The following is a 25,831-nucleotide window of genomic DNA, read 5'->3' as shown; positions in this document are numbered from 1 at the left end:
AAGAAATTATATTCATGACATAAGGCTCAGTTGCTATTATGGATGATCTTTTTGGCTTATCTTTAAAGTAAAACATCTTGAAATACAGATGAGAAAATGGATTTTGAGTTATTTGCACTTCGATTTTGCCCCAAGAGGAAAATAAAAGGGCATGGAAAATTCACATTGCTATAGTTTAGACATAAAGGCCATTGAGATAAAGAATTTCCAATCAGATTGGTGTTTTGGAGTTTAAATGTTTTGGCTGCTTCTAACGTTATTTCATGAGGTGTAAATGGTAAAAAGAGAAATGTCATGATTACAAGCTGAAGTGGAGTCCTTCCTTATTTCTAAATAAATATTATTTCAAAATAGCTAAGACATGTAGAGCTAAAATTGGATTATTCTTCTGCAATCTTTGAAAGTGAAAATGTTAGAAATACTATGTGATGGAGGCTGGACAGGATCTGTTTCTAGCAGGTAAAAAAGTGACCCTGAGAGAAGGTTCTGCCGGGTATGGGGCCTTGCTTAATAAAACGTGGAGGTTATCTTCCCACCAGAATGGGAGGAATTTCCTCTTTGTCTTCTTTAATATGAGCTGGCTCCTCTCTCAAGAGATGCAAACAAGAGGAAGCATTTCACCTGAATGGGGTAGAGTGTGGTCAGTGGCTGTGGAGGAGGTAGAAAGGCTTGGTGACCAAGCCAGGATGTACCCATTTATGGAGGAGTGGGAGGTGTGGCTGGGGTGGGGACAGGGTGAAGGTAACTGATTTCTCTCCAATCATACACTCTACGTTCTTCCATAAAACCGATTCTGGAAAAGCACAACTCTGGAATCAGACTTTGGGATTCACTTCTGAATTCAGTTCATGCTCCCTGTGACACTGTGAGCAAAGGGTTTACTCTCTCTGAGCCTTTGCTTCTTTGTTTGTAAAATAGGAATGATAAGTTCAGTGTGATCATGGGAGTCAAGACCCAGGCACAGTGCCTGGCCCAGAGGCACTGATAATAATGAACAGACCGCTCATCTTTTTAAAATAATTAATGCGCAGTAACGAAACCTAGCTGTCACCTAGGTCAAGCCAATGCACTGTAATTTTTCTGTTTTCATCTAAAGTGGCTAGATATTCTCTTGAGAGATTAACGATTTTATTTACAAAATGGGAAATACATCAGTTTGGAAACCTGGCTTGATATATCAACACTGGCCAAGCACTGCAGTGGCTTTAGTTTGGGGAATACCGACATCCTGACATTGACAAGTATACACTGTGCTCCATGATGGGGAGATTGGGCTCCCACCCTCTGCCTGCCCCTCCTTCTGCCACTTCAGAAGTTGTCAAATCTAATCTCTCCGGAAGTTTATTAGCCTATGACTCCAGGATGATCTACAGACCCAGCTAGATTAGCCAAATTATGGTCCTATTGGAATTCCCCTCTGAGATGTCCATGTGGACTGTCAGCTACTAAATCAAGGCAAACATTTGGACTCGGGTGGGCAACCTGCACAGTTTTAGATAAACGGGAATTATCACAAGCCCCAAATTGAAATGCAATTCCTCATGTTTACTTGGTCAGCCAGAATTAAGGGTAACCCCTAGAATTTGCTGGCTGGTACTCACCACTAGGCCTAATTATTGGAGAACTCCATAAGGGTATTCAGCAGATACACAAGGTCTCGATGAGGATGAAATTAAAATGATCCCCAAGCTATGGGCCAAAAGTCTTTTGCTAAAATGGGTGGGGGTCCTGGTTAAATAACTAAGAACCATGATAGGGCCTGAAAGCTTCATGTTTCTTCCCAGGAATGGAACAAGCTGCTACCTTCTGCTCTGATCTTTTCTGAACTGGGATGAAGGGAGGAGGTGTCACTCATCAGCACACCTGATGGTGGGGCTGGGGAGGGAGAACTCATGATAGACTGTACTAATAAGATCCCAAGCTTTGTCTTGTACTGGCCTAGATTTGAACCTGGCTGCATCTCTTAATGGCTGTTTGACTGTAAAGTTGTGCTACAAAGAGTGCCTGTCCCACTGGGTGTCAAGAAGATGCTCATTAGCAGGAGCTGCTTTTGTTCTGCAAATCCTCCCAGGATGCAAAGGGCAGGGCAGGATTCCCTACCCTCAGACTGTGGAAGACACAAGCTTGGGGCTTGAGGAGTAAGCACAATGCTCCTGTGGGTAAAATCATGTTTTACCTCCAATACTCTTGGTTAGTCGAGAACCGTTAGTCTGGCAGTGGGGGTGGGGGCAGAGGGTGACTACTATTTACAACCGAGAGATGAAAGCAATCATCTCCATGAAACCACACAGAAGGCTCAGGGGCAAGAGAGCATCAGGTCTCATAGTCAGATGGACTCTGAGACTGGAGACCAGAGAAGATGGAATTATAAGATCAGAATGGACAGTGAACAAGTCAGGAACATCTGACGACTATACCCAGATGGAATCTTTCCTATGGTGAGACCCAGCTGGTGGCCTTCAGGTGGCATCCACGTGAGATCAGGTAGCAGGGATCCTCCCAAACACACCGTCCATAAAAAACACAATTGTTCTGGGGCTGGAAAGATTACAAGGACAGAGAGGGTGTAAAAGCTGCCCTTGCCATGGCTCCCGACAGCTTTCAAAAAAACCCAAAATCTCAAGCCCAGAGTCCAGGGTTTGCCAGGAGGTGGTGATGAATGAATCAATCAATTGATTAGAGCTGTGGAGGACCAGGTCCCAGTGTAGGTCTCTAGCACAGCACGGGGGTAAGGGCATCCAGGTTGTCTGACACAAGCGTGACCTTCTCAGGCAGAGGACAGGGGTGGAGGCAGATTGTCTACAGATGTCCTTGGCAGACATGCAGCTTTACATCACAACCCTGCCTTCCCCATTGCCCCTCCTGCCCGCTCCTGGCTTTCCAATGTGCAACAGTTCTCCACAGAAATGCCCAATCAGAGTGTGCCCACATCATCTGGCAACAGTCTCTGTTCACTGCAATACCCTGAATGTCAGGGCAGAAAGGCAGGAATTGATCTTATGCATTGTGAGTGGTCTGGACTTTCTAGACCAAGCAAGCACACTGCGACTGGACCAAAACGGCTTATAAAGTAGACTATATTGGTACAATGGTTTACAACCTAGACTAAATAGACATGATGGTATATAACCTAGACTCTGTTGGCATTATGGTATAAACTAGTCTTTGGTTAGTGTGGGTCAGTGCTCCCAGGCTGCCCCCTAGGAAAATGTGGAATAAGAGTTTTCTGGACCCTCCGGCCTGAATCCAGACTCCTGGACCCCCTCTTAGGGGCCCCAATGAAGGGTTAGCAGGAGACAGCAGAAACGTACAGCTGGGAGGCAGACCAGGGAGATGGTATGGGCAAGGTGCTTTGCTCTCCTCCGTGATGCTGGAGGTTTGGTCATGGCATTCAAGGCCTTTCATGAGCTCTGAGAAGAGAAAGAACAGCCCTAGGCCCTTGGGCTTAAGGGGTCCTGGCAGGGGCTACTGCCCTCCATAACCAGGAACCTCAGAGGCCAAGGCACAGAAGACCCTCTGCCTCCTCCGTGGGCCTAACAAGAAGCAGTTTTTCTCCCATCCATCCTGCCACCCAGCAAGCCCACCTACTCACCCACTGCACCCTCTGTTACCTGTGTCCCCTTTGCTTCCTTTCAGGCCTGTGGCTCCTGGACTCCCGGGGCTCCCTGGAAGTCCTGGACAACAGACACCACAGAGAGCATAAGGGCTGGACTAAGCAGGTTTTCACACATCACTCCCTGTGCCCACCATAGGACCCAGGACCTCACCTGCTTGCCCAGGGGAGCCAGCACTGCCAGGCTCACCCTTGGCACCTGGGCGTCCCACTGCACCAGGAGGTCCCGGAACACCCTGCAGTCCAGGTTGTCCTGAAAGGAAAGTAGTGACTGCCAGGCTGTGGTGGTTGGCAGAGGGCCCGGTACCCCAACCCCCGGTGCTTCTGTTCTCAGCAGTGAGACATGTACCTCTTAACACCTTACAGTCCTCTTGGCAGCTTTAACACCTCTCTTTAGAAGCCATGAGCTAGCCCTCTTAGTAGGAGGAAAATTATTCTCAGCAACTTACTAATCTTTTCCATCTGCAGGGCCTGGGACTTATGGACTTACTAGGAGCTCTGGGTGTGACTGTCCAACTCCACCCCCTGGGTGGCAAAGTGGGGTAAAGTCTAGAGAGAAACATCAGTGAGGCCCGCCCCCACCCCCCACTGGCTGCTCTGTTCCTCTTAGCCAGGGCCAGATGTCTAAAAAACCCCAGGTGCTCTGGGTGAATACTACAATGAAGCAAAAGACGGTGGTGTCAGGTCCCCAGCTTCACTCTGCCAGGGACAGTGGTAGCTGGGATGATGCCCAGATTCCTGTAGTTCTTACCTTGATCTCCTTTAGCTCCAGGAAAACCAGCCAAACCTAAGATGAAAAAGAACTTTTAGGAATTTTTTTTTCCTTTGGCTCAGCCAGCCAGAAAAAAAAAAAAAAGGAAATACCTAGAGGTCAGTGGATGTGACCACGTGCCCTCTTACCTGGTGGGCCTGGCCTCCCGGAGTCACCTTTACTCCCCTGGGCTCCAGGAGGCCCCATGACCCCTGAGTCTCCTTTCATGCCCCTGTCCCCTTTGCTTCCTGAAAAACCAAAAAGTCTTGGTCAGTTGTGGGAGGAACTCCAATCAGGCCACCATGTCCTCCTCTGACACTTCCCATTCCACTGAAATCCCAAACCCTAAACTCCTTGAGCTCCTACTTGGTGCCCGCGAGTGGAAGATATGACCGCTGCCCTCAAGGAGTGCACCGCTTTGCCCCAGAGACAAGAAAGAAACTCACGAAAATTTGGTGAGGTGACCTGGTATGGCTGACAGTCAACAGAAAGCCCTGGTCCCCTTGGGAGGGACAATAGCCAAGGCTCAACCAGCACTGTCTGGCTTGTTTTAGTGTCTGCATTTTGGCAATTATTTGAATTCACTTCAAAAATTGAAACCTGAGTATTCCGAAAAGCAGATCCCAAATGCTGAGAATAGCAACTCTGAGGCATCAATAGAGAGAAAAACACTGCAGCAGCTCATATTCTTGCCAGCACTTCAGACATGGGCTTTCCTGCTACCCAAGATTTCAAATTTTCCACTTATCATCAGAATTCAGAGCTCATCCTAGGCTCTCCCCTTCTGAGTCCTCCGTCGCTCCCTCCTCTCTTGCTGGTGCCTGGTGCATATCAATTGACAGAGGCTCCTCACTGGGGTAGGGCTCTGTGACTTCTTTGGTTTAGGGGTGGACTGCCTGGACCTTGCCAGCCATGCAATGCAGGGTACTACTGGTAGGCTGCCAGGGTCCCACCATCAGCTGGGTGTCCGTGCTCAACTCCACTCCCCTGGGGGTGGGTAGAGTGGGGCAAAGTTCTAAAGAGGAATATCTCACCTCAACACCTTTTAGGCTTTCAAAAAGGCTTATTGGGAGGCAATTTTGCTAAAAGGCATTTATTGCTCCATTCTATGATTTTGATAATTCTGAAGCTGGGGAGGACTCAGGCATGACACCAGCCTTCTCTCCAGTGAATTAGAAAAGGGGAGAGAGAGCTCTGAAGAGGTGAGGAAGAAGGGAGAGCCCTGAGTCTGGGTGTGGATTCTATGTGTGCCTTTGTGACAGTGTGGTTGGGAAGCTGCATAACTCAGACTCAGTGGGCAAAGACCTGGTTGAGGCCCCTTCTCTGGGGCTGGCAGGACCACCTTGAGAAAGTCTGGGTCTCCCTTTCCCATCTATAAAGAGAACTGTGTTGTTCCAGCTTTGGAAGGATCCTCAGAGGTCAACCACCCAACCATCTTCCTGGTGCCAGTATCCCTCATCAGACCAGCCTAGGAGAATTCTGCAGCCCCTCCTCCCCTCCCAGCAGTCAGCTTCCCGCTAAAACCCATGCCCACGCACTTCATCATGGGTCAGCCCCAGCTTCTGAATCATTCTTCCTCCCTTGCCTTAGCACAATTGGTCCTCCTGAAACCTTAGTCCATTGGTCCTTGTTCTTCTGCTGGGTACCACCCTGGGCAAGACCATTTTCTTTCCCACAAATGCCCTTTGAATATTTGAGGATGGCTGACACATCCCTACTAAGGGCTGTCTTCTTGAGGGTAAGGCCTCCCAGTTTTTTTGTAAGGAATTCCCATGTGCCAGGTACAGTGGTACACATCTCATATGTCTTATATTCCTGCAGTAATTCATCCTCATTAAAGGTTTGTATTATTATTAGCTCCCTTTTCTAGGAGAGTAAATTGAGGCTAAGAGAGGTTAATTCATTTGCCCAAGGTCACACAGTTAGTGAGCCATATCAGAACCCAGGTCTGTCTGATCTTGAAACTGAAGTCCTTCCCTTTCTACGTTACAGGATAACTACTACTACTATTATTATTACTAATACTATTACTATTACTAGCTATCACATATTTAATGCCTATTACTAGTTATCATGTATTTAATGCCTATCATGTTGCAGACGGCTTGAAAACATGGTCTCTAACCCTTATTACTGTCTTGTAAAATATATCTAATTTAATTATTTTTTAACTTAATTACCATTCTTTTCTAAAATGAGAACATTAAAGCTCAGAAGGGTGAAGTATTGCATTAGTCACACAGGGGAGCAGGTGCAGAGCAGGGATGGGAACCAAGCCCGCCTGGCCCCGCAATCCTCACTCTCTGCCATTCGCTGCAGAGCCTCCCCAATGATTGCAGGAGGCTGAGAGGCGGAGAGTGTGGCATGCTCAGTCAAGTCCAGAGCCCATAAGCCAGTGTTTCTCCGAGTGTGGTGCACAGACCTTCAAGGTCAGAACCATCCAGGGCATTTGAAACAGACCCTCGAGCCCTCCCTGCGTTTTAACCAAGCACCCAAACAGCTCTTATGATATTGGCCCTTGGCTTGAGGAACACTGTTCTAGAGATAGCACCCTCAGTCAATGGGGATTCTGGCTGCCTGGGGTCTCCCTCCTCGAATCAATCCCCTTGCCCTTGCCACCAGTCAGTCTGCCCTGCTTCCCAAGGCCCAGTGCAGGCCAACCCTCCTCATCCCCTTGGCTTCCTCTCTGAGCTCCTAGCACTGCCTGTTCCCCAGCTTGCCATAGTCATGCCTGGAATGACATTGTTCTCCCTCTCATATTGCATCTCTTTGCTCATCTGGAAAGAAGAGACTATGTGTGGTGCTCCAGAGATTCCCATAGACAGAGCACTGCCCTGCCCTCAGTGGGCACTGAATAGACCCAATGGCACAGAGGTCAGGCCCTAGTTCCCTCAGGCCTCCTGGCAAGCACCGACACCCCCAATACGGCCCTCACCTGGGAGACCCAGGTCTCCTTTCTCTCCCTTAGTTCCAGTTTCCCCTTTTGGGCCAATGAGACCCCCATCGCCTTTGCTGCCCTTCTCTCCTTGGGGTCCTGGGGTGCCTGCAAAGAGAATGGCTGGTGAGATGGGCTCCCACTATCCTTTTGGGGACAGGCTACCAGAGGCAAAGGGGCAGGAAGCATTTGGGAGAGAAGGGAATGGGACCCCCAGATTTCCTCTGGGGGATGTGGTAGCTCATTTCTTGGGTGGTCTTGAAGACGTGTGACAGGACTCAAGAGAAGAGGACTGTAGGGTGGGCAGTAACTGTCAGGGGCTGGGGTGAGGCTGTGGAAAGAGGATGGGGGGTGAGGGGGGAACTGCCTCAGTGCCTCAGGCTATGCATCATTTGTCCCTAGCAGAGCAAGTACAAGTTACCAGTGGCTCCTTGCTTCCCTGGAGCACCCTGGGGTCCTTGGAGGCCTGTGAGGAAGGAAAAAAGAGCTCAGTTGCTGTGGCCTGAGAATGTCTAAAATGTCTTTAATCAGCTGACATTCTAGATTCCCTTAGTTGAGCAAGGTTCCCAGAAGGAGATCTTTCTCTCTCTCTCACTCTCACTCTCTCTCTTTTTCACACACATGCACACACACAATCACACACATATGATTGCACAAACACAACCAGCAGAGTCCCTGGCAGTTCCAGGCAGTGTTTGCTCTTGCTATGGCGTGAAAGTGTCCCTCAAAAGTTCACGCATTGGAAGCCTGGTCCTTAATGCAGCAGGTCCTAGTGGGGAGGTGTTTGGGTCACAAAGACAGATCCCTTATGAAGAGATTAATCCCATCTGGCAAGATGGAGTGAGTTCCTGCTCTTGTGAGACTAGATTAGTTACCAAGAGAGCTAGTTCCATTTCTCCACCACATTTTGACTCAACACAAGGCCCTCACCAGAAGCTGCTGGAGATAGCTGCCCAATCTTGAACTTCCCAGCCTGCAGAATCATGAGCTAAGTAAACCTCTATTCTGTGTAAATTACCCAGTCTCAGGTATTCTGTAGTAGTGACACAAAACAGGCTAAGACAGCTCTCTTCCCAAAGGTCCATAACAGCACCTAGGAATATGTCCTGCATGGCAGTGCAGGAAAGGCTTTAGAGTCAGGCAAGTGTGTTTGAATTGTAGCTCTGTCACTCCCCAGGCTGATAACTTTGGAAAAGTCACTTAAGTATTCTGCATCTGAATTTTCTCATCTGTAAAATGGGGCTGCTAATGACTACCTGTCCTCAGCAGATGCATAATTAGTGTTCTAAGACAAAATTGAAATTGAGAAACGGTGATTCCCACCCACATGGCCCAGGTATCCAAGGCTAGCATACGGAGTACAGACTGGAGGTGCTGGGTGTTCCTGGGGCAGGGGCAGGGGCAGGGAGGGATCTGTTGGGGAGAGAAATGGTGAGACTATGAGGGGAAATTGAGGGATCCAGGAGGCAAAGTGGAAAAGGATGGGAAGGAGATGAGTGAGAGGAGGTGGGTGTATATAGAGAGGCTCTAAGCGAGTTGCTGAATTACACAAGCTTTTCCTGAGGATGCCAGTGGGGCCCAAGCAGAAAGTGCAGATGGGCTCTGGACTCCACACTCTCTATGGAACCACAACAGCCTACTTTGTGGATCTGTTTCATGTATGTGGGTTCCAGAGGCTTTGGGCTGATAAAGGGGTTGCCTGGTTTTAGTGCTAGTGATTGCACAGTCCTGCTCTGAGCCCTCTGTCAGGGCTGTGTGATGTGCCTACCTGTCAGAGTCCTAAAGAGAAGGGGAGGCTCCAGCTCTATTCCTTCTTGAAGGAAATGACTCTGCTCCTCAGGCTTCTGGCTTTTCCCTTCAAGCCAGCCTCAGTGGCTCCACTCTGGTGAGTTTCAGGCACCTAGCCTGAGTCCCTCTCTCTCGGAGGAAAGAGGATGGAGGGAGACCCACTCCCCTCTGAGTGAGCCTGCTCTGCTCAAGCCCCCACAGGCTGAGTGTGAGTGTGTGTGCATGGGAGGTGCGAATGTCTGCAAATGTGTGTGAGCATATGCATATGTGCACAAGTGTGATTGTACTTGTGCAAGTGTAAGAATGCAAATATGTCCATAGATGTGTGCTCAGACACGGGTGTGCACGAGTATATGCATGTATGTGAGTGCATATATGTGCATGAGTATATGTGTGTATGTGAGTGCATGTGTGTGCATGAGTGTGATTACACTGGTGCGTGAGTGAGTGTAAGAATGCAAGTATGTGCACAGATGTGCCCTCAGACATGAGTGTGAGTGTGTGTGGTGTGAATGCGTGTGCACACCTCTGACTGCACCATAAACCTTCCTTCTTATGGTCTGCCTATCCTCCCCACTTAAACCCTCCTCAAAAAACCCCCTGCTGGACACAGATCAATAGGCTCTTTGGGGTCCCTTCTATTAAATTCCTTCCCAAAATCAATTTCTGGAGGATTCTCCCTCCTAACAAGTTTCCTTTCTTGTAACTGGTGGTGTTTTCTTTCTGCCTCAGCAGCCTGGCGGCTTAGAGACCTGCTTTGTTTACTCCCCACTCGCTTGTAAATCCTCTCATCTGCCCTTTGTCTAGTAAAGGTCTTAATGTCTTTGCATCTTCACATCCCAGCAGCCTCAACCCCTTGCGGAATTTGCAAGTTGGAGTTTCTAAATTAAGGGTGGATGGGAGCAGAGTGGAATGGAAAACTGATGTTTGGGTTTGTCCCTGGGGAGGGACAGCTCTGGGCCCCCCATTCTCTGACCGGGCCCTGTGAACCCATTTATATTAATAAGATGGCTGGGCAGAATTAGGCAACAGTCTAAAAAAATGGAAACTAATACTTTCCAAGCAATGATCATGAGCTTTGTGTCATTGTCTCTAATCCCCCTGGCAGCCCTCTGCAGCCCTCTCATCCCCAATCACAGAAAAAGAAACTGAGGCTCAGTTTCTTTGGGAACATCAGGAAACATTCCCAAGGGCACAGAGCTAGTCCAAGGTGGAGGTGCATGTGCCTGACACCAGAGTCCTTGTTGGACCAAGGAGGCCAACTCTCCGAAGTGGCACTGGCAGACTTACATTCTCACACAGAGGAGGGGGTAGGAGTCACACCCCCCAGCCCCATCCAGGATGAAGGCCATCTAGCCATACCTGCCCCTGAGGGCTACTGCCCAGCCCTACTCTGGCCACCAGAAAGGGTGCTTCCCAGCCTCTCAGCCCCTCTGGGGTCTCCCACCAGGCCTCTGTTCACCTACAGACCCCTCAGAGGTCCAGACTCTGGAGGGAGGCTGCGTCTGCAGCCCGTAGCAGTCACTCTGAGAAACTTGCTGTGTATTTCTGGGTACATACCCAGCACCTACTCACCCGCCTCTCCCTTGACTCCCGGTGGGCCTTGGGGTCCCGGGGGACCTGGAAGGGAAAGGGAATTCAGAGTGAAGCCAGAGAAGGAGGAGGAAAATGATTAAGGGTCAGAAGAAAAAGACCCGTACCTGTTGCTCCATCTTGTCCCGCAGCCCCCTTGGCTCCCTTCTCAGCAGGTGGTCCCGGCGGGCCAGGGGCACCAGGCATGCCCATGGCCCCCTTGTGACCTTGAAGACCTGAGGAAGAGGAGCAGAGACACTAATGAGTCAGCCAACAGGATGGGGCAACAACGCCATGCAATCACTTACATGGTGATTCATTCAACAAACGTTCACTGAGCATGGGGATGAGCCAACTGTGTGGAAAGAAGGAAAGAAGACAGAGCTCCTCATGCAAGAAACCCATGGCCTAGAAAGCAAAAGAGAGACACTGAGTCACAGTCCTAGGAGCAGGTGTTAGCACTGCCCCTTTAGCTGGGTGACCTTGTGCAAGTTACATCATCATTTTGAGCCTCAGCTCCCTCATCAGTAAGATGGAATTAGTGTACTAATTACACAGGGATGTCCTGAGATTACCACGTGGGACCATCATGGAAAACACACAAGGCAAGCTCACAGGAAGGCTCACAAGGGCAGGGCCTTGTCTGTCTTCTTCATGTCTGGATCCCCAGTGCCTATGCGACTTCTCATCCTCATGGAACTTTCAATAGGTATTTGTTGGGAGGAAGGAAAGAAGTCCAGGATGGATAGGGGAGAGAAACAGAGAGGCAAGTGGGTTTCGCAATCCCCTTCCCTGAAGCTTGGCTGAGGAGCAGTTCCCCTGACTGTGTTCCAGGCAGCCTGCGTGGGAAGGCAGTTCCACAGGCAGGCTGCCTCCAGTGAGACCATGATTTCTGGGTTCCACACCCAGCCCTCCTCCCCCACCCACCTATTTGTCTCTGGAGCCTTTTCAACAAAGGAACCTCTGGGAAGTCCTGACCAGGCAAGGCAAGCCATGGGGAAGGGGAGAGAACACAGCCTCCCTGGGTGGGAAAGGGTGATGGGCGGGGAATCTGGAGAGGCAGGTGGTGTCCAAGGAGGAGCCGACACTTCTATAGCCCCAGCTGCTGGAAGAAGTTTCCTGTCTCTGGTTTCTGGGCACAAAAAGAAGGAGTGGGAAGAGAGAGAGCGAGAGAGAGAGAGAGACAGAAGTCAGAGACAGAGAGAGACTGAGAAAGACATGGAGAGTGAGAGTTGGAGATTTTCTTTATGTACATACATCTATATTCAGAGAGAGAGAGAGAGAGGGAGACATGGAGAGAGAGAGTTGGAGTTTTTCTCTATGTACATACATCTATATTCAGAGAGACAGAGAGAGAGACATGGAGAGAGAGAGTTGGAGTTTTTCTCTATGTACATGCATCTATATTCAGAGAGACAGAGAGAGAGACATGGAGAGAGAGAGTTGGAGTTTTCCTCTATATACGCACATCTATATTCATACAGAGAGAGAGAGAGCCATAGAAGCCATGTTCTGTGCTCTGGGGTGAGGTGGGCAGCACTGTGCCTAGGGCGGGTAACAGGCAGATTTTGAAGGTTGTACTGAACCCATTGGGTTGAGAAGAAGTTTAAGCATTGATTCTGTCAGCAAAAGCAATTGAAATTGTTGAAACTGCCCCTCCTTAAAGGAGAGGAGCCAGCATTCATCAGGCTGGAGGCTCTCCTAGCAGCAGCATTTAGTTTTCTCAAGAATAACAGAATAACAACCATATATAACAATAGCAAATAATAGTCATAATAATAACGAAGACAAGAACATCATTGAGTACTTGCTCTTTGCTGGACACTGGACTAAGAGGTTTACATTTATTGTTTTATCCTGACACCAATCCTAGGAGGTCCTACCATATCTCCATCTTACGGGGGAGGACATAGAGCTCAGAAACGTTAGGTGACTTGCTCAAGGCCACCCAGTTTACAGGGGCAGATCCAGGATTTTCTGTAGGCCCACCAGTCTCCCAAGTCCCTGCTTCCATCACTTTGCAAGGCTGCCTCAAAACCCTCCCTGGCCAATGGTGTGATCTGGGCCATCCTTGAAATATTATGGGACCAAAGGATTCTGTCCCAAAAATGGCATGTATATTTATCCTCAGGGGGAAATTTCAACCACTCAGCTGATGAAATGGAACAGGGCTGTGAGTGAAGCGTGTGTGTAACACAACACATGTGGGTTGAGGATGGAAGAAAAGGCAAACAAGCCATAGCCTTGTCCTCAGAGAGCACATGCCATTGTCAGACAGCTTTTGCACTCCCTTGAGTCCTACAGCAACTCTGTGAGGCGAGTCAGATTATCTCCACTTCTTCCTACACAGGTGAGTGGCTGAGGCTCCAGAAAACTTAAGTAACTGACCCAGAGTCACACCGCCAGTAAGCCCCAGGCCCAGGATTAGAACTCAGATCGGCCTGACCGCACAGCCTGCGCCTCCATGACACCTGCCTCCCATCATTACTGCCCTGTAGGAGAGAGGAGTCAGACACCATGGAAATGAGCACAGCACCTCTGGTGGGAAGTGCTATGTATGTGGTAGGTAAGAGTCACCTGGAAGGAGTGCTTACAGGAAACCAGGAGAGAGACTGCCCTGGCAGCCAGATGATGCCTGGTCTGGCCTGGGAAGGTAGCTAGATTTGGATGGGGGAGTGGAGAGAGGAAGCCTCTTTAAGTAAGGAGGGGGATGACAGCCCAGGGTCTGGGAGTCCAATTAAGGTCTGGGAACAGAGAGGAGACCCAGCTGAAGACAAAGGAGGCTGTGGAGACAGGGGAAGGTAAGCTAGGGTCAGCTGTCCAGACCCAGAATGGCACAGGCCAAGGGGCCGTTTTGGGGAGGTTTTGGGGAAAGAGCAGGGTGAGTGTGAGTGGAAATGAACCTACCTGGGGCGCCTTGTTCACCTTTGATTCCGAACATCCCTGCAAGGGAAGGAGAGTGAGCTGCAGCTGAGCTGTGGGGTACCCTTGGCCCAAGCCCCAACTGAGAGTACCCAGGTTCTGCAGTGGGAGGGTAAGCCCTCCTGTGTGGGGCTCCCATCAGACTGTGGGGGTTTGGACAACAGGAGCCAAGCACCTGGCTGTTTTTTGGGAAAGAGTCCTTGGAAAGAGCCAGATGCTTAGCTGCAACTAGCGGACTGCACCCCGAGACCTGTAGATCCCTGGGAGCCTTGGAGGTGGGGAAAGGAGGTTGCTTCAAACCAGCCTGAGGAGGTAGAACCCCTTCATATTGGTCAAAATGAGCTCCTTCACATTTCAAGGAAGGAAGAGACACTCCCACGGTGTCTGTGTCTGAACCTGGACTCCTTCCATCTGCCCACAGCTATCGCCCCTCCTCACACCCCCACTCAGCCTTCGTCTTTTCTCCCTGGGGAGACCACAGCCTCTGGAGGGATTGGCCTCCTGGGTCCCGTGCTGGGCATACCCCTTGGTCACAGGACCCAGCCATGGGATCACCCTCCTAAGCCTCAGCTCACACAGGGTCCAGAGCAAGGAACCCTGTTGGGGCTGGAGCTCTGTGTCACAGGGTAAACCCTACAACAGTTGAGCCACACCTAGCAGCTGGTTTTGCTGAAACTGTCTGAGGGCGAGGCTCTTCCCATTTTGGGGCAGGCTGAGAGAGGAGAGGGTGCAGCTGCAAGGCCCTGAGAGCACCAAGGGAAGGGGCACCCCTGGGGTTTTCACCCTTGGCTCAATTTTCCCCAGCCTGCAGCCCTACCACCCAAGTCACCACCTTTCCCCCAGCAGGTCCGGGTGTCCTCCTCCCCACAAAGTCCCCACATTGTCTGAACTAGTTTGGTGCCTTCAGTTGCTCTCTCCCCAACCTCCTGTCAGTGAAAGTCAGCTGTGGGGGAGTGGTCCAGGGAACTGCCCCAGGCTCTGTGTTTTACCCTCCCTCCCAGACATTCTGGATCCATGTGGGGACTCTGGGTTCAGACTTGGCATTGAGCTGGTTGCTCTAAGTCCCTGGCTGTTGGAGGTCACACTTTGCTTGGACAGGGTCCTTAATTTCCTGGTTCCTGATCCCGCTGTCTCCCAGACCTCTGTTGAGAAGTCCCAACCCAGAGGGGAGGAGGCCAAACCTGGGTTCTGAGTGAAGTTGTCTACCCGCTGCAGCAAGTGCTCATGGCTGATGCGGACCCAGGTGAGTTGGGCCTGCAGGACTTGCAGCCTCCATGCACCCTGAGCCAGGTGTTCTCCAGGGTGTGCTGACTGCAGCAAGGAGAAGGACGGGCTGTCCTCAGCCGCCAGAGTGTCATTGAGGAAATACATCTCCAGGACCCGGAGCCGCGCCTGCAGATTCAGAACTGGGCCCCACCCCACAGCATTCTTTTAGGGACTGAGGCATTTGAGCATATCCCTGACATTCTTGTGTCACGTGTGCATAACTTCTACAGGCCCTGAATTTGTAAACACAAATTCTATGTGCTGTCAGGACCTAGCGTGAGCACACAGCCTTTTCTACATCTTGACCATGTGCGCTCCACACTCAGGCATGATGTTGCACGTCCACAAAACATTTCTGCGTGGCCTAAAGCTGTGCCTACTGCATCCACAATCAATCTCCAACCTTCAGGCAGTTAAGACCTTCCTGCATGCTCTGGGTGTAGATGCATGACAGCTAACATGCTGGTCTGACCTAAATATGTGCAAGCAGCATTTGTGTGTGATCTTAATACACACATGACGTGTTTATGACAACTGCTCATTCAGCGTTCTTGAGTGACTTCAGTGTCTGCTCATGGAACGACTTCATGACTTTAACCTTTAGATTGGGAATACTTCAAAAGTAAAATCAGGTTCAAATGGACACTTGGATCAGCAAAGCCCTTCCCACTCAGAGGCTGGGAGTCTTAGATGTCAGATGTGTGTGTCATCCCCCGTGTGAAATTATTATGTCTTTCACTGCTTAGACACATAGGCTCACAAGAGCATTCTCAATGTCTCTCTCTCTCCCTCCCTCAGGCACACATACACACAACATACACTCCTTCTTTGCTCCTCTCATCACTGTGGCTGCCAGGGGCTGAGACTGTCTCCCAGCAGATGGGAGCAGTGGCCCGAGGCTCTCCACTCAACCTGAGCCCTTCATCTGAGGGGCCCAGCTGGGTCACCCCCTCCCCGAGGAGGGACTACACAGGACCAAGCCTGCTTTACCTTGGACCACCAGCAGCCCAGCGCCAGCGGTGAGCAGGATCAGGTAGATGACCACCACAGCTAGGGAGAAGTTCACCCCATTTCTCCTCTTGGGCTTTGGAACTGAAACACAAGCCAGGAGGAAGGAGGCTGCTGCAGAGAACACAGCACAGGAAGTCCCTGCCTGCTCCAGGCCCTACTCCATGTGAGCAGGGGGCACCCTGTGAGGTCAGCTGGGAAAGACACCAAAAGCTCATGACTCCCAAATCATCCCCCAATCCTCTTTCTTGCCACAAAGCAAAAATTGCCACTGTTGGTCACTCATCTGTGTGGCTGGGCAAATAAACATCTGTGCCATATATCATTTGCTGGAAAAGGTGTCATATCAACCTTGTTCACTGGTGAAGCCCCAGCATGGTGCCTGGCCCTGTTGGGTTCTCAATCTCTGTTTGTGGAATAAATTATGAATTAATGTGTTTAAATTTCAAAACTCTGGGAGGAGGAGGGTTGTTCCCATTTGGCAAACAAGTAGTGAGACTTGGAGAAATTAAATAACTTATTAGGTTATAAGAAGCAGATCTGGAATTCATGTCTAGGTCTTTTTTTTCCTTAAGATTTGTAAATTATAAAAGTAAACCATGCTTGATATATTTTATCAAATAATGTACAGGGCATGACAAGGGTTAATAATCATCCCTCAACCCCCTAAGGTCCTAACCCGATGAGATAATCTCTATTAGCACTCTGGGGTGTGGTCTTCCTCCCATCCCTCCTGCCCAGAAATCCTACAAACCCATATAGTCTGAGAAAGCCTTTTTTTCTTTTAATCTTACAAATGATATCATAGTACATAAAATACCACGCATTGCTTTTCACAGTAAAAGATTTTCGTGGACATTTTCCTAGTTTTCTTTGTAGAGAGAGATTAGCTGCCTAATATTCCTTAGAGACAAAAGCCACAGTTCATGCTGACATTTCCCTTTTAATGAGCTGTTTCCAGTTTGCGACATTACAAAAGAGGCTGTAATATTTCTTGCCTGGAAGTCCTGACTCTAGTCTTTCGTCAGCTGTTACTCTGTCTTGTTTAGGGGTATTAAAGGGAGGGCCCCAGACTGCAGAAGTCCCTGCAGTTCCTACTGCTCACATTAAATGAGCACCTATTCCACACCAGGCATTTACCAACATCATCTCTAACCATTGCAGCAACCCTGCAAGGTAGGCATGGTTACACTCCTTTACAGAGGAAAGAGCTGGGGTTAAAAAGTTAAGATGGCAGGTGACACAGCAGGCATATGACCCCAGGTTGGTCTAGCTTCAAGGCCTGAGCTTGCCTCACTAGCCTGCACTGACCACTGCCCCTAGGAAAGATCCAGTTGAAATGGGCCCCAAGGGCACATCTGAAAGGGAAACAGACAATAATGAAAGAGCCCAAGGGAATGTGTGCCCAACCATGTTTGCTTTTGTGATAGGGGCAGGTGGGTTTTAACTATTGTGACAGATGCACTTAAACCTCAGATCTTTTCCTATCACCTGCAGCTCCTGTGTTTACCCTGCTGATATTCCTTCCAAACCCTGCACAGCAGGAACCCCTGCTTGAGAAATGCCCAGATGAACAATGGTCTAGGGGTAGCTCTGGCAGCACAGAGAGGAGTGGTTTTGTTGGTGGGTTGGTTGTTTAGCTAGTGGTACTTGATTATACTCAGTTTAGCATGGAGTGCCCCATCTCCTCTGCACCCTACCCCCCAGAATCCAGGCTCACACAGCAGCCTGAGTAAGCCCCACAACACATAACCTGCCCAAGTCATTCCCTGCTCTCAGCCCTTCAGTGGGGGCTCACTGCTCCCGACCTGGCACCTGAAGCCCGTCTGGCCAGCTCTCCTGTGGCTGCAGTTCCATGTCACACCTCCACATGGATCCTGACCAATGGCCAGGCCAGATGACAATTGGTGGCATTCTTCTGACTTGGGGCAATGTGTGTCCCCTGAATACTGGCTCTGCTCCTTCCCTTTCACAAGACTAATTTCTGCTCATCCTTTGGAAGTTCAGTAGAGCCCGTCCTGCTTCAGGACACCTTCTCTGGTTCCTCTGGGCTGGGTGGAACCCCCCTTGGCTCTCCCACATCACTCTGTTTCTCTCTGCCGTAGCACTGATCACCCTGGATTGTGTATGTTTTTGTCTCTGTCTCCCCAAATGGCCTGGAAGCTCTTTGAGCTGTATTCCAGCACCAACATGGTATCTGGCACACAATATGCTGGGAAGATGATGACTGAATAGATGAATGAATGAGTGGCTACAGAGGTTTGGGTGCTGAACATGTGCAGAGTTAGAAGTGTTGAAAGAACATCAGGAATGCAACTCAGGGCCTCGGGTATTCATGCAACCGTCATGATGAAGACAAATAACACACGAGGGGAGCCTCACATTTAACACGAGGTGGTGGATGGCAAATTGGCAAATACAGTGTCATGGACAGCACTGTTTTTGGACAGCACTAAATTTTATGAAACAAACATCATGGGAATGGAAAGGTAAATTGTGCTTCAGAGACACAGGTATTACAGAGGTCAGAGGCTGGAGCAAGCATGGAAAATACAGATATTTTAAAATCATATGGTCAGAGCGTGGTGGAAGGCATGTGAGTAAGGATACAATGAGAAAAAATAAGGTATGGTAATACTGTGACAGTAGTTCAAGGATAGCCATCCAGGCCCAGAATGCTTTTTAAATTCAGAGCTACCACCTGGCACAGAGGCAAAGTATTTTAGAAACTGGGAATGTTGAGCCTGTAGACCTATATAACTCATTCTGTACAAAATGGAGGGTCTGATGAAGTCTTTAGCCTCTACACTGTTCATTTCATCTCTTAGAGGGTAGAAGAAACTATAAAGAAAACACCTATTCTGGATCAGGTTTGACCAAACAGGAAGAGCTGCTTGACATGAGAGGATAAAAACAGCTGCTCATAAATAAAAATGGGCTTCCCTGAAGTAAACCTTGATGAGTATGGGCAAAGATTTTAGGCAAGCCGGTTTCAGAAATTTGACAGCTCTATTGTCTGACCCACAATGAAAACATAGCTCCAGAGGGAAATAAAAATAATGTTTCAAGTCTGTAAAAGATCCCAGTGAAGAAAAAAAGCCTGCACACAAATTCTAGTCTTTCCAGGTCTGCCACCTCCTGGGGTAGCAGGTAGTGCTGGTAGGGTGTCCTCCTCCCATGCTATAACACTAGTGGACATTGAGCAGGTGTCCCCACTCTACCCTAGCACTGGGCTGCCTGGTGAGCAGACCCAGAGAAGTGATGTCTTCCCTTTGGGCCTGATGTATCTCACTTCCTACCTGATAGCACCAGGCAGTACTGGAACGTGCCTTCTGCCCTGCAGGAAGGACCAGCAGGGGACCAGCAAGAACTAATGGCACCAGGTAAACAAAGTGGATCAAAATAACACAGACAGGGCTCTGAAAACTAAATTGTCATTGTACCATAGCCAACACAAGTAGGCCAGAACCTACATAATAAACCTAAACTGTGTGACTCTGTGACTGTCTACTAAAATAGAAGTTTTAAATAGGACCCAGAATCTCCTAACATACTATACAAAACATCCATTATATAATGGAAAATCACTCATCATACCAAGAATAGAGAAAATCACAACTCAGATGAGAGGAGACAATCAAGAGATACCAGCACTGAGATGACACAGATGTTAAAACTATTCCACAAGAATTTTAAAGCAGCTGTAACAAAATGCCTTAGTGAGCCACTAAAACTATTCTTGAAACAAATTTTTTAAAAGCTCACCAAAATAGTATAACATATAAAAAAAGAACCAAATGGAAACTATTGAACTAAAAAAATACCAATTAAAGAAAAAAGACTCGGTAGATGAGCTGAATAGTGTAATAGATGTGACAGAGGAAAGAATCAGTTAACTCGATGATAGAACAATAGAAATGACACATCTGAAAAACAGAAAATCAGCTGGGAAAACAAACAAACACACATGAACAGAGCCTCAGAGACCTGTGGGCCAGTAACAAAACACCTACAATTCACATCATTTAATTCCTAGAAAAAGTGTGAGGCTTAAAAAATATTCAAAGAAATAACGGCTAAAAATTTCCCGAATTTTGTGGAAGATCTAAACCTACAGATTAAAGAAACTGTCAAAATCGCAAACATGATAAACTCAAAGAAATCCATATCAAGACACATCATAACTAAAAAATTGAAAACATAAAAAGGCAGAGAAAATTAAACATCTAAAGAAAAAGGAAAAATCTAGAAAGCAGCCAGAGACAAATGGCACATTACTTATAAAGGAATACTTTTTTTTTTTTTTTTTGAGGTGGTATCTCACTCTGTCGCCCAGGCTGGAGTGTACTGGCATGATCTCTGCTCGCTTCAACCTCCATCTCCTGGGTTCAAGTGATTCTTGTGCCTCAGCCTCCCAAGTAGTTGTGATTACAGGTGCACGCCACCATGCCCGGCTAATTTTTATATTTTTACTAGAGACAGGGTTTCACTATGATGTCCAGGCTGGTCTCGAATTCCTGACCTCCAGAGATCCGCCCACCTCAGCCTCCCAAAATGCTGGGATTACAGGCATGAGCCACTGTGCCTGGCCAGGAATACCAATTTGAATGACAGAAAATTTCTCATCAGAAACTATGGAGACCAGATGTAAGTGGTACAGCTTATTTTGTGTTCTGAAAAAGAAGAATTGTCAACCAGGAATTATATTGCCAATAAAAATACACTGTGGGAATGGACAAGAAATAAAGACACTCTCAGAGGAAGAGAAATGAAGAGAATATTTTGCTGGCAGAACTAACTTTAAAGAATGACTAGAGGAGGTTCCCCTAACAGAAAGGAAATTATATAGTAAACTAGAATTTCAAAAAAGAAAGAGAATAATAGAACAAGTAAAAATAGGGATATATACTACAGCATCCTTCTCCTCATGAGTTTTAAAAATCACATTTGATTTTTAACACAAAAATTATACCACGTGATGTGGTGTTCAGTGAATGTAATAGAAAATGACAATTATATTTAAAAAGTGGAGAAGGCTAAAGAACATAAATGAAAGTAAGATTTCTACACTTGACTCAAAATGGTAAAATGTTGATATGTTCTGTATACATATTGCAATAGCCAGGCTGCGATAAGTTCTGTATGTATATTGCAATAAGTAGAGAAACCATTAAGAAAACTATTCAATAAAAAACACTATAAATAAATCAAAATGGAATTCTAAAAATTGTTCAAATAATCCACAGGAAGGCAAGAAAAGAGAAATACATGAATGGGAAACAAAGAAAAAACAGAAAACACACAATAAGATGGCCAATTTAAGCACTGACATATCAATAATTGCTTTCGGTATAAATGGTCTAAATCAGAGGACAGATATTGCCAAACTGTATTAAAAAACATAATCCAACAATGTGCTATAAATAAGAAATCAAACAATAGAACTTCAAAATACATGAAGCAAAAACTGATTTAACTGAAAAAAGAATAGACAATACACAATTATAGTTGAGACTTTAACACGTAGTTTCAGCAATTGATAGAAACTCTGCAAAGTTACAGAAGAACTGAACACTAGCACGACTGACTGATAGTATCTAATGAACACACAGAATACTCCAGGTAGCAACAGCAGAATTTACATCCTTTTCAAGGACACGTGGAACATTCACCAAAATAGACCATATCCTAGGTCATAAAACAAATTTCAACAAAATGAAAAAAAACCAAGGTCATACAGAATACCTTATTTGCCAATAATGCAATAAAAATAAAAATCAACAATGGATAGGCAACAGAAAAATCTCCAAACATTTGGAACATTTAAAAAAGGACTTCTATATAATGCATGGGTCATTAAGAAAGCAACAAAAAAATTTTAAAAATACAAATGAAAGGAAATGAAAATACAATATATTAAAATTTATGGGATTAAAAAAAAGCAGCTCTGAAAAGAAAATTTATAGCACGAACTGCTTACGCCAAAAATAAAAAAGGCCTCCAATCAACACACTAAGTTTTTTCCTCAAGAAATTAGAAAAGAACAAAATAATTCCTAATCACCAGAAAAGGAAATAATAAAGATAAGAATATAAATAAATAAAATTTAAAATAGGAAGATAGAGAAAAATCAATGAAACAAAAGCTAGCTCTTTGAACAAAGTCAATAAAATTGGCAAATGTCTAGCAAGACTGACAAAAATAAAAATGAAAGAAGACACGGATAGCCAATATCAGAAATGAAACAGGTGCTATCACTACAGATACTACAGTCATTAAAAAGAAAATAAGAAAATACTATCACTAACTTTATGCTCACAATTTAAAGGAAATAGGCTAGTTCCTGAAAAGCCACAAACTACCAAAACTCAGCCAAGGTGAAATAGATAATCTGAATAACTATAATCATTAAATAAATCTAAATTTTAGTTTAAAAGCTCCCAGAAAAGAAATATTCAGGCCCAGATAGTTTTACCAGCATATTGTAATAAACATTTAAAGAAGAGTTAGCATCAGTTTTACACAACCTCTTACAGAAAAGGAAGAAACACTTTCTAACTCATTTTATGAGGTCAGAATGATCCTAATATGAAAATCAAAGATAGTCCAGTAAAAAGAAAGAAAGAAACAAACAAAACTATTTCATGAACTTTGACACAAAAATCTTCAGTAAAAGGCAAGCAGAGAACAAAATTGTGAATGAACTTCCATTCACAATTGCTACAAAGAGAATAAAATACCTAGGAATACAGTTAATAGAGGACGTGAAGGACCTCTTCAAGGAGAACTACAAACTGCTGCTCAAGGAAATCAGAGAGGACGTGAACAAATGGAAAAACATTTCATACTCATAAATAGGAAGAATCAATATCATGAAAATGACCATACTGCACAAAGTAATTTATAGATTCAACACATTTCCCATTAAACTACCACTGACATTCTTCACAGAATTAGAAGAAACTATCTCAAAATTATACAGAACCAAAAAAGAGCTTGTATATCCAAGAAAATCCTAAGCAAAAAGAACAGAGCTGGAGGCATCACACTACTGGACTTCAAACTATTCTACAAGTCTACAGTAACCAAAACAGCATAGTACTGGTACAAAAACAGACACATAGACTAATGGAACAGAATAGACAACTCAGAAATAAGACCGCACATCTATGACCATCTGATCTTCAACAAACCTGACAAAAACAAGCAATGGGGAAAGGATCTCCTATTCAATAAATGGTGCTGTTAAAACTGGCTAGCCATATGCAGAAAACTGAAACTGGATCCCTTTCTTACATCTTATACAAAAATTAACTCAAGATGAATTAAAGACTTAAATGTAAAACCCAAAACTATAAAAACCCTGGAAGAAAATCTAGGCAATACCGTTCAGGACATAGGCATGGACAAAGATTTCATGAGGAAATTGCCAAAAGCAACTGCAACAAAAGCAAAAATTGACAAATGGGATCTAATTAAACTAAAGAGCTTTTGCACAGCAAAAGACACTATCATCAGAGTGAACAGGCAACCTACAGAGTGAGAGAAAATTTTTGCAATCTGTCCATCTGACAAAGGTCTAATATTGAGAATCTACAAGGAACTTGAACAAATTTACAAGAAAAAAAACCTTATTAAAAAGTGAATAAGGGACATGAACAGACACTTCTCAAAAGAAGACATTCATGTAGCCAACATACATAAGAAAAGAAAGTTCAACATCACTCATCATTAGAGAAATGAAAATCAAAACCACAATGAGATACCATCTCACATCAGTCAGAATGGGGATTATTAAAAAGTCAAGAAACAGCAGATGCTGGTGAGGTTCCAGAGAAATAGGAACACTTTTACACTGTTGGTGGGAATGTAAATTAGTTCAACCATTGTGGAAGACAGTGTGGTGTTTCCTCAAAGATCTAGAACCAGAAATACCATTTGACCCAGCAATCCCATTACAAACCATTCTATTATAAAGATATATGGCACATGTATGTTCATTGTAGCACTCTTCACAATAACAAAGACATGGAATCAACCCAAACGTCCATCAGTGATAGACTGGATAAAGAAAATGTGGTACATTTACTCCAGGGAATACTGTGCAGCCATGAAAAGGAATGAGATCATGTCCTTTGCAGGGACATGGATGGAGCTGGAAGCCATTATCCTCAGAAAACTAATGTAGGAACAGAAAACCAAACACTGCATGTTCTCACTTATAAGTGGGAGCTGAACAATGAGAACACGTGGACACAAGGCAGGGAACAACACACACTGGGGCCAGTCAGGGGGTGGGGGTATGGGGAGAGCATTAGGAATAATAGTTCATGCATTCTGTGCTTAATATCTAGGTGATGGGTTGACGGGTGCAGCAAACCACGATGGCATACATTTACCTGTGTAACAAACCTGCACATTCTGCACATGTACCCTGGAACTTAAAATAGAAATAAAAATTTCAAAAAAAACTTCCATAAAAAAGTTAGTAAATAATATCAAGCAATATATTTAAAAAATTATATGCCACAACAAAGTGGGATTTATTCCAGATATGCAAGGATGGTTCAATATTTTAAAATTAATCAGTATATTCCACCAGATCAGCAAGCTAAAGAAGAAAAACCATAAAATTAGTGCAGAAAAAGCACCTGCCAAAATCCAATTCATAGTAAAACTCTCATCATTATAATTCATAACTGTGACTCATAACAAATAATAAACTCACAATAAAAATTCTCAGCAAACTAGAAATAGAGGAGAACTTCCTCAACTTAAAAAATTGCATCTACAAACTATCTAAAGCTAACATCATACTTAATGGTGAAAGACAGGACACTTTTCCCTTAAGATTCGAAACAAGGCAAGGATATATGTTCTTGCCTTCTTATTCAACATAGCACTGGAAAGTTCTAGCCAGAGCAGTAAGGCAAGAAAAAGAGATAAAAGGCATACAGTTTGGAAAGAAAGAAATTAAAATGTTCTTATTTGTAGAGTACATGACCATCTACATAAACCATTCCACAAAATCTACAAAAAAAGTTTTATTTTTATTTGTTGTTATTATTATTATTTTATTTTATTTTTCCATAAGTTATTGGGGTATAGGTTGTATTTGGTTACATGAGGAAGTTCTTTAGTGGTGATATGTGAGATTTTGGTGCACCCATCACCCAAGCAGTATACATTGCACTGTATTTGTAGTCTTTTATCCTTCACCACCCTCCCACTCTTCCCTCCAAGTCCCCAAAGTCCACTATATCATTCTTATGCCTTCATGGCTTAGCTCCCTCATATCAGTGATAACATACAATGTTTGGTTTTCCATTCCTAAGTTACTTCACTTAGAATAATAGTCTCCAATCTCATCCAGGTCACTAAAAATGCTGTTAATTCATTCCTTTTTATGGCTGAGTAGTATTCCATCATATATACACCACAGTTTCTTTATCCACTTGTTGGGGTTCCATGATTTTGCAATTGTGAATTGTGCTGCTATAAACATGCATGTGCAAGTATCTTTTTCAAATAGTGACTTCCTTTCCTCTGGGTAGATACCCAGTAGTAGGATTGCTGGATCAAATGGTATTTCTACTTTTACTTCTTTAAGGAATCTCCACACTGTTTTCCATAGCAGCTGTCCTAGTTTACATTCCTACCAGCAGTGTAGAAGTGTTCCCTGATCACCACATCCATGCCAACATCTATGGTTTTTTGATTTTTTTATTATGGTCATTCTTGCGGGAGTAAGGTAGTATCACACTGTGGTTTTGATTTGCATTTCCCTGATCATTAGTGATGTTGAGCATTTTTTCACATGTCACTTGGCCATTTGTACATCTTCTTTTGAGAATTGTTTTTTCATATCCTTAGCCCACTTTTTGATGGAATTTTTTTTCTTACTGATTTGTTTGAGTTTGTTGTAGATTCTGGACATTAATCCTTTGTCAGATGTATAGATTTGTGAAGATTTTCT

At 45.5% G+C, this 25,831-nt stretch overlaps 1 protein-coding gene across 1 annotated transcript in view; it reads right to left on the bottom strand.

Annotated features, from left to right (window-relative positions):
• MARCO (macrophage receptor with collagenous structure) overlaps window positions 1-25,831 on the bottom strand; it is a 43,840-nt gene that overhangs the window by 8,542 nt on the left and 9,467 nt on the right. Inside the window, exons 2-12 of the mRNA XM_515756.5 lie at window positions 15,838-15,939; window positions 14,763-14,987; window positions 13,567-13,602; window positions 10,788-10,895; window positions 10,663-10,707; window positions 7,721-7,765; window positions 7,300-7,407; window positions 4,514-4,612; window positions 4,365-4,400; window positions 3,768-3,866; window positions 3,612-3,674 (exon numbers count right to left, since the gene is read on the bottom strand). Coding sequence (XP_515756.2) covers window positions 3,612-3,674; window positions 3,768-3,866; window positions 4,365-4,400; window positions 4,514-4,612; window positions 7,300-7,407; window positions 7,721-7,765; window positions 10,663-10,707; window positions 10,788-10,895; window positions 13,567-13,602; window positions 14,763-14,987; window positions 15,838-15,939 — 966 coding nt within the window. The remainder of the gene's footprint in view (window positions 1-3,611; window positions 3,675-3,767; window positions 3,867-4,364; window positions 4,401-4,513; window positions 4,613-7,299; window positions 7,408-7,720; window positions 7,766-10,662; window positions 10,708-10,787; window positions 10,896-13,566; window positions 13,603-14,762; window positions 14,988-15,837; window positions 15,940-25,831) is intronic.

This window comes from Pan troglodytes, chromosome 13 (assembly GCF_028858775.2).
Source record: "Pan troglodytes isolate AG18354 chromosome 13, NHGRI_mPanTro3-v2.0_pri, whole genome shotgun sequence".
Lineage (NCBI taxonomy): Eukaryota > Metazoa > Chordata > Mammalia > Primates > Hominidae > Pan > Pan troglodytes.
This window is presented reverse-complemented; position numbering and strand designations above follow the sequence as displayed.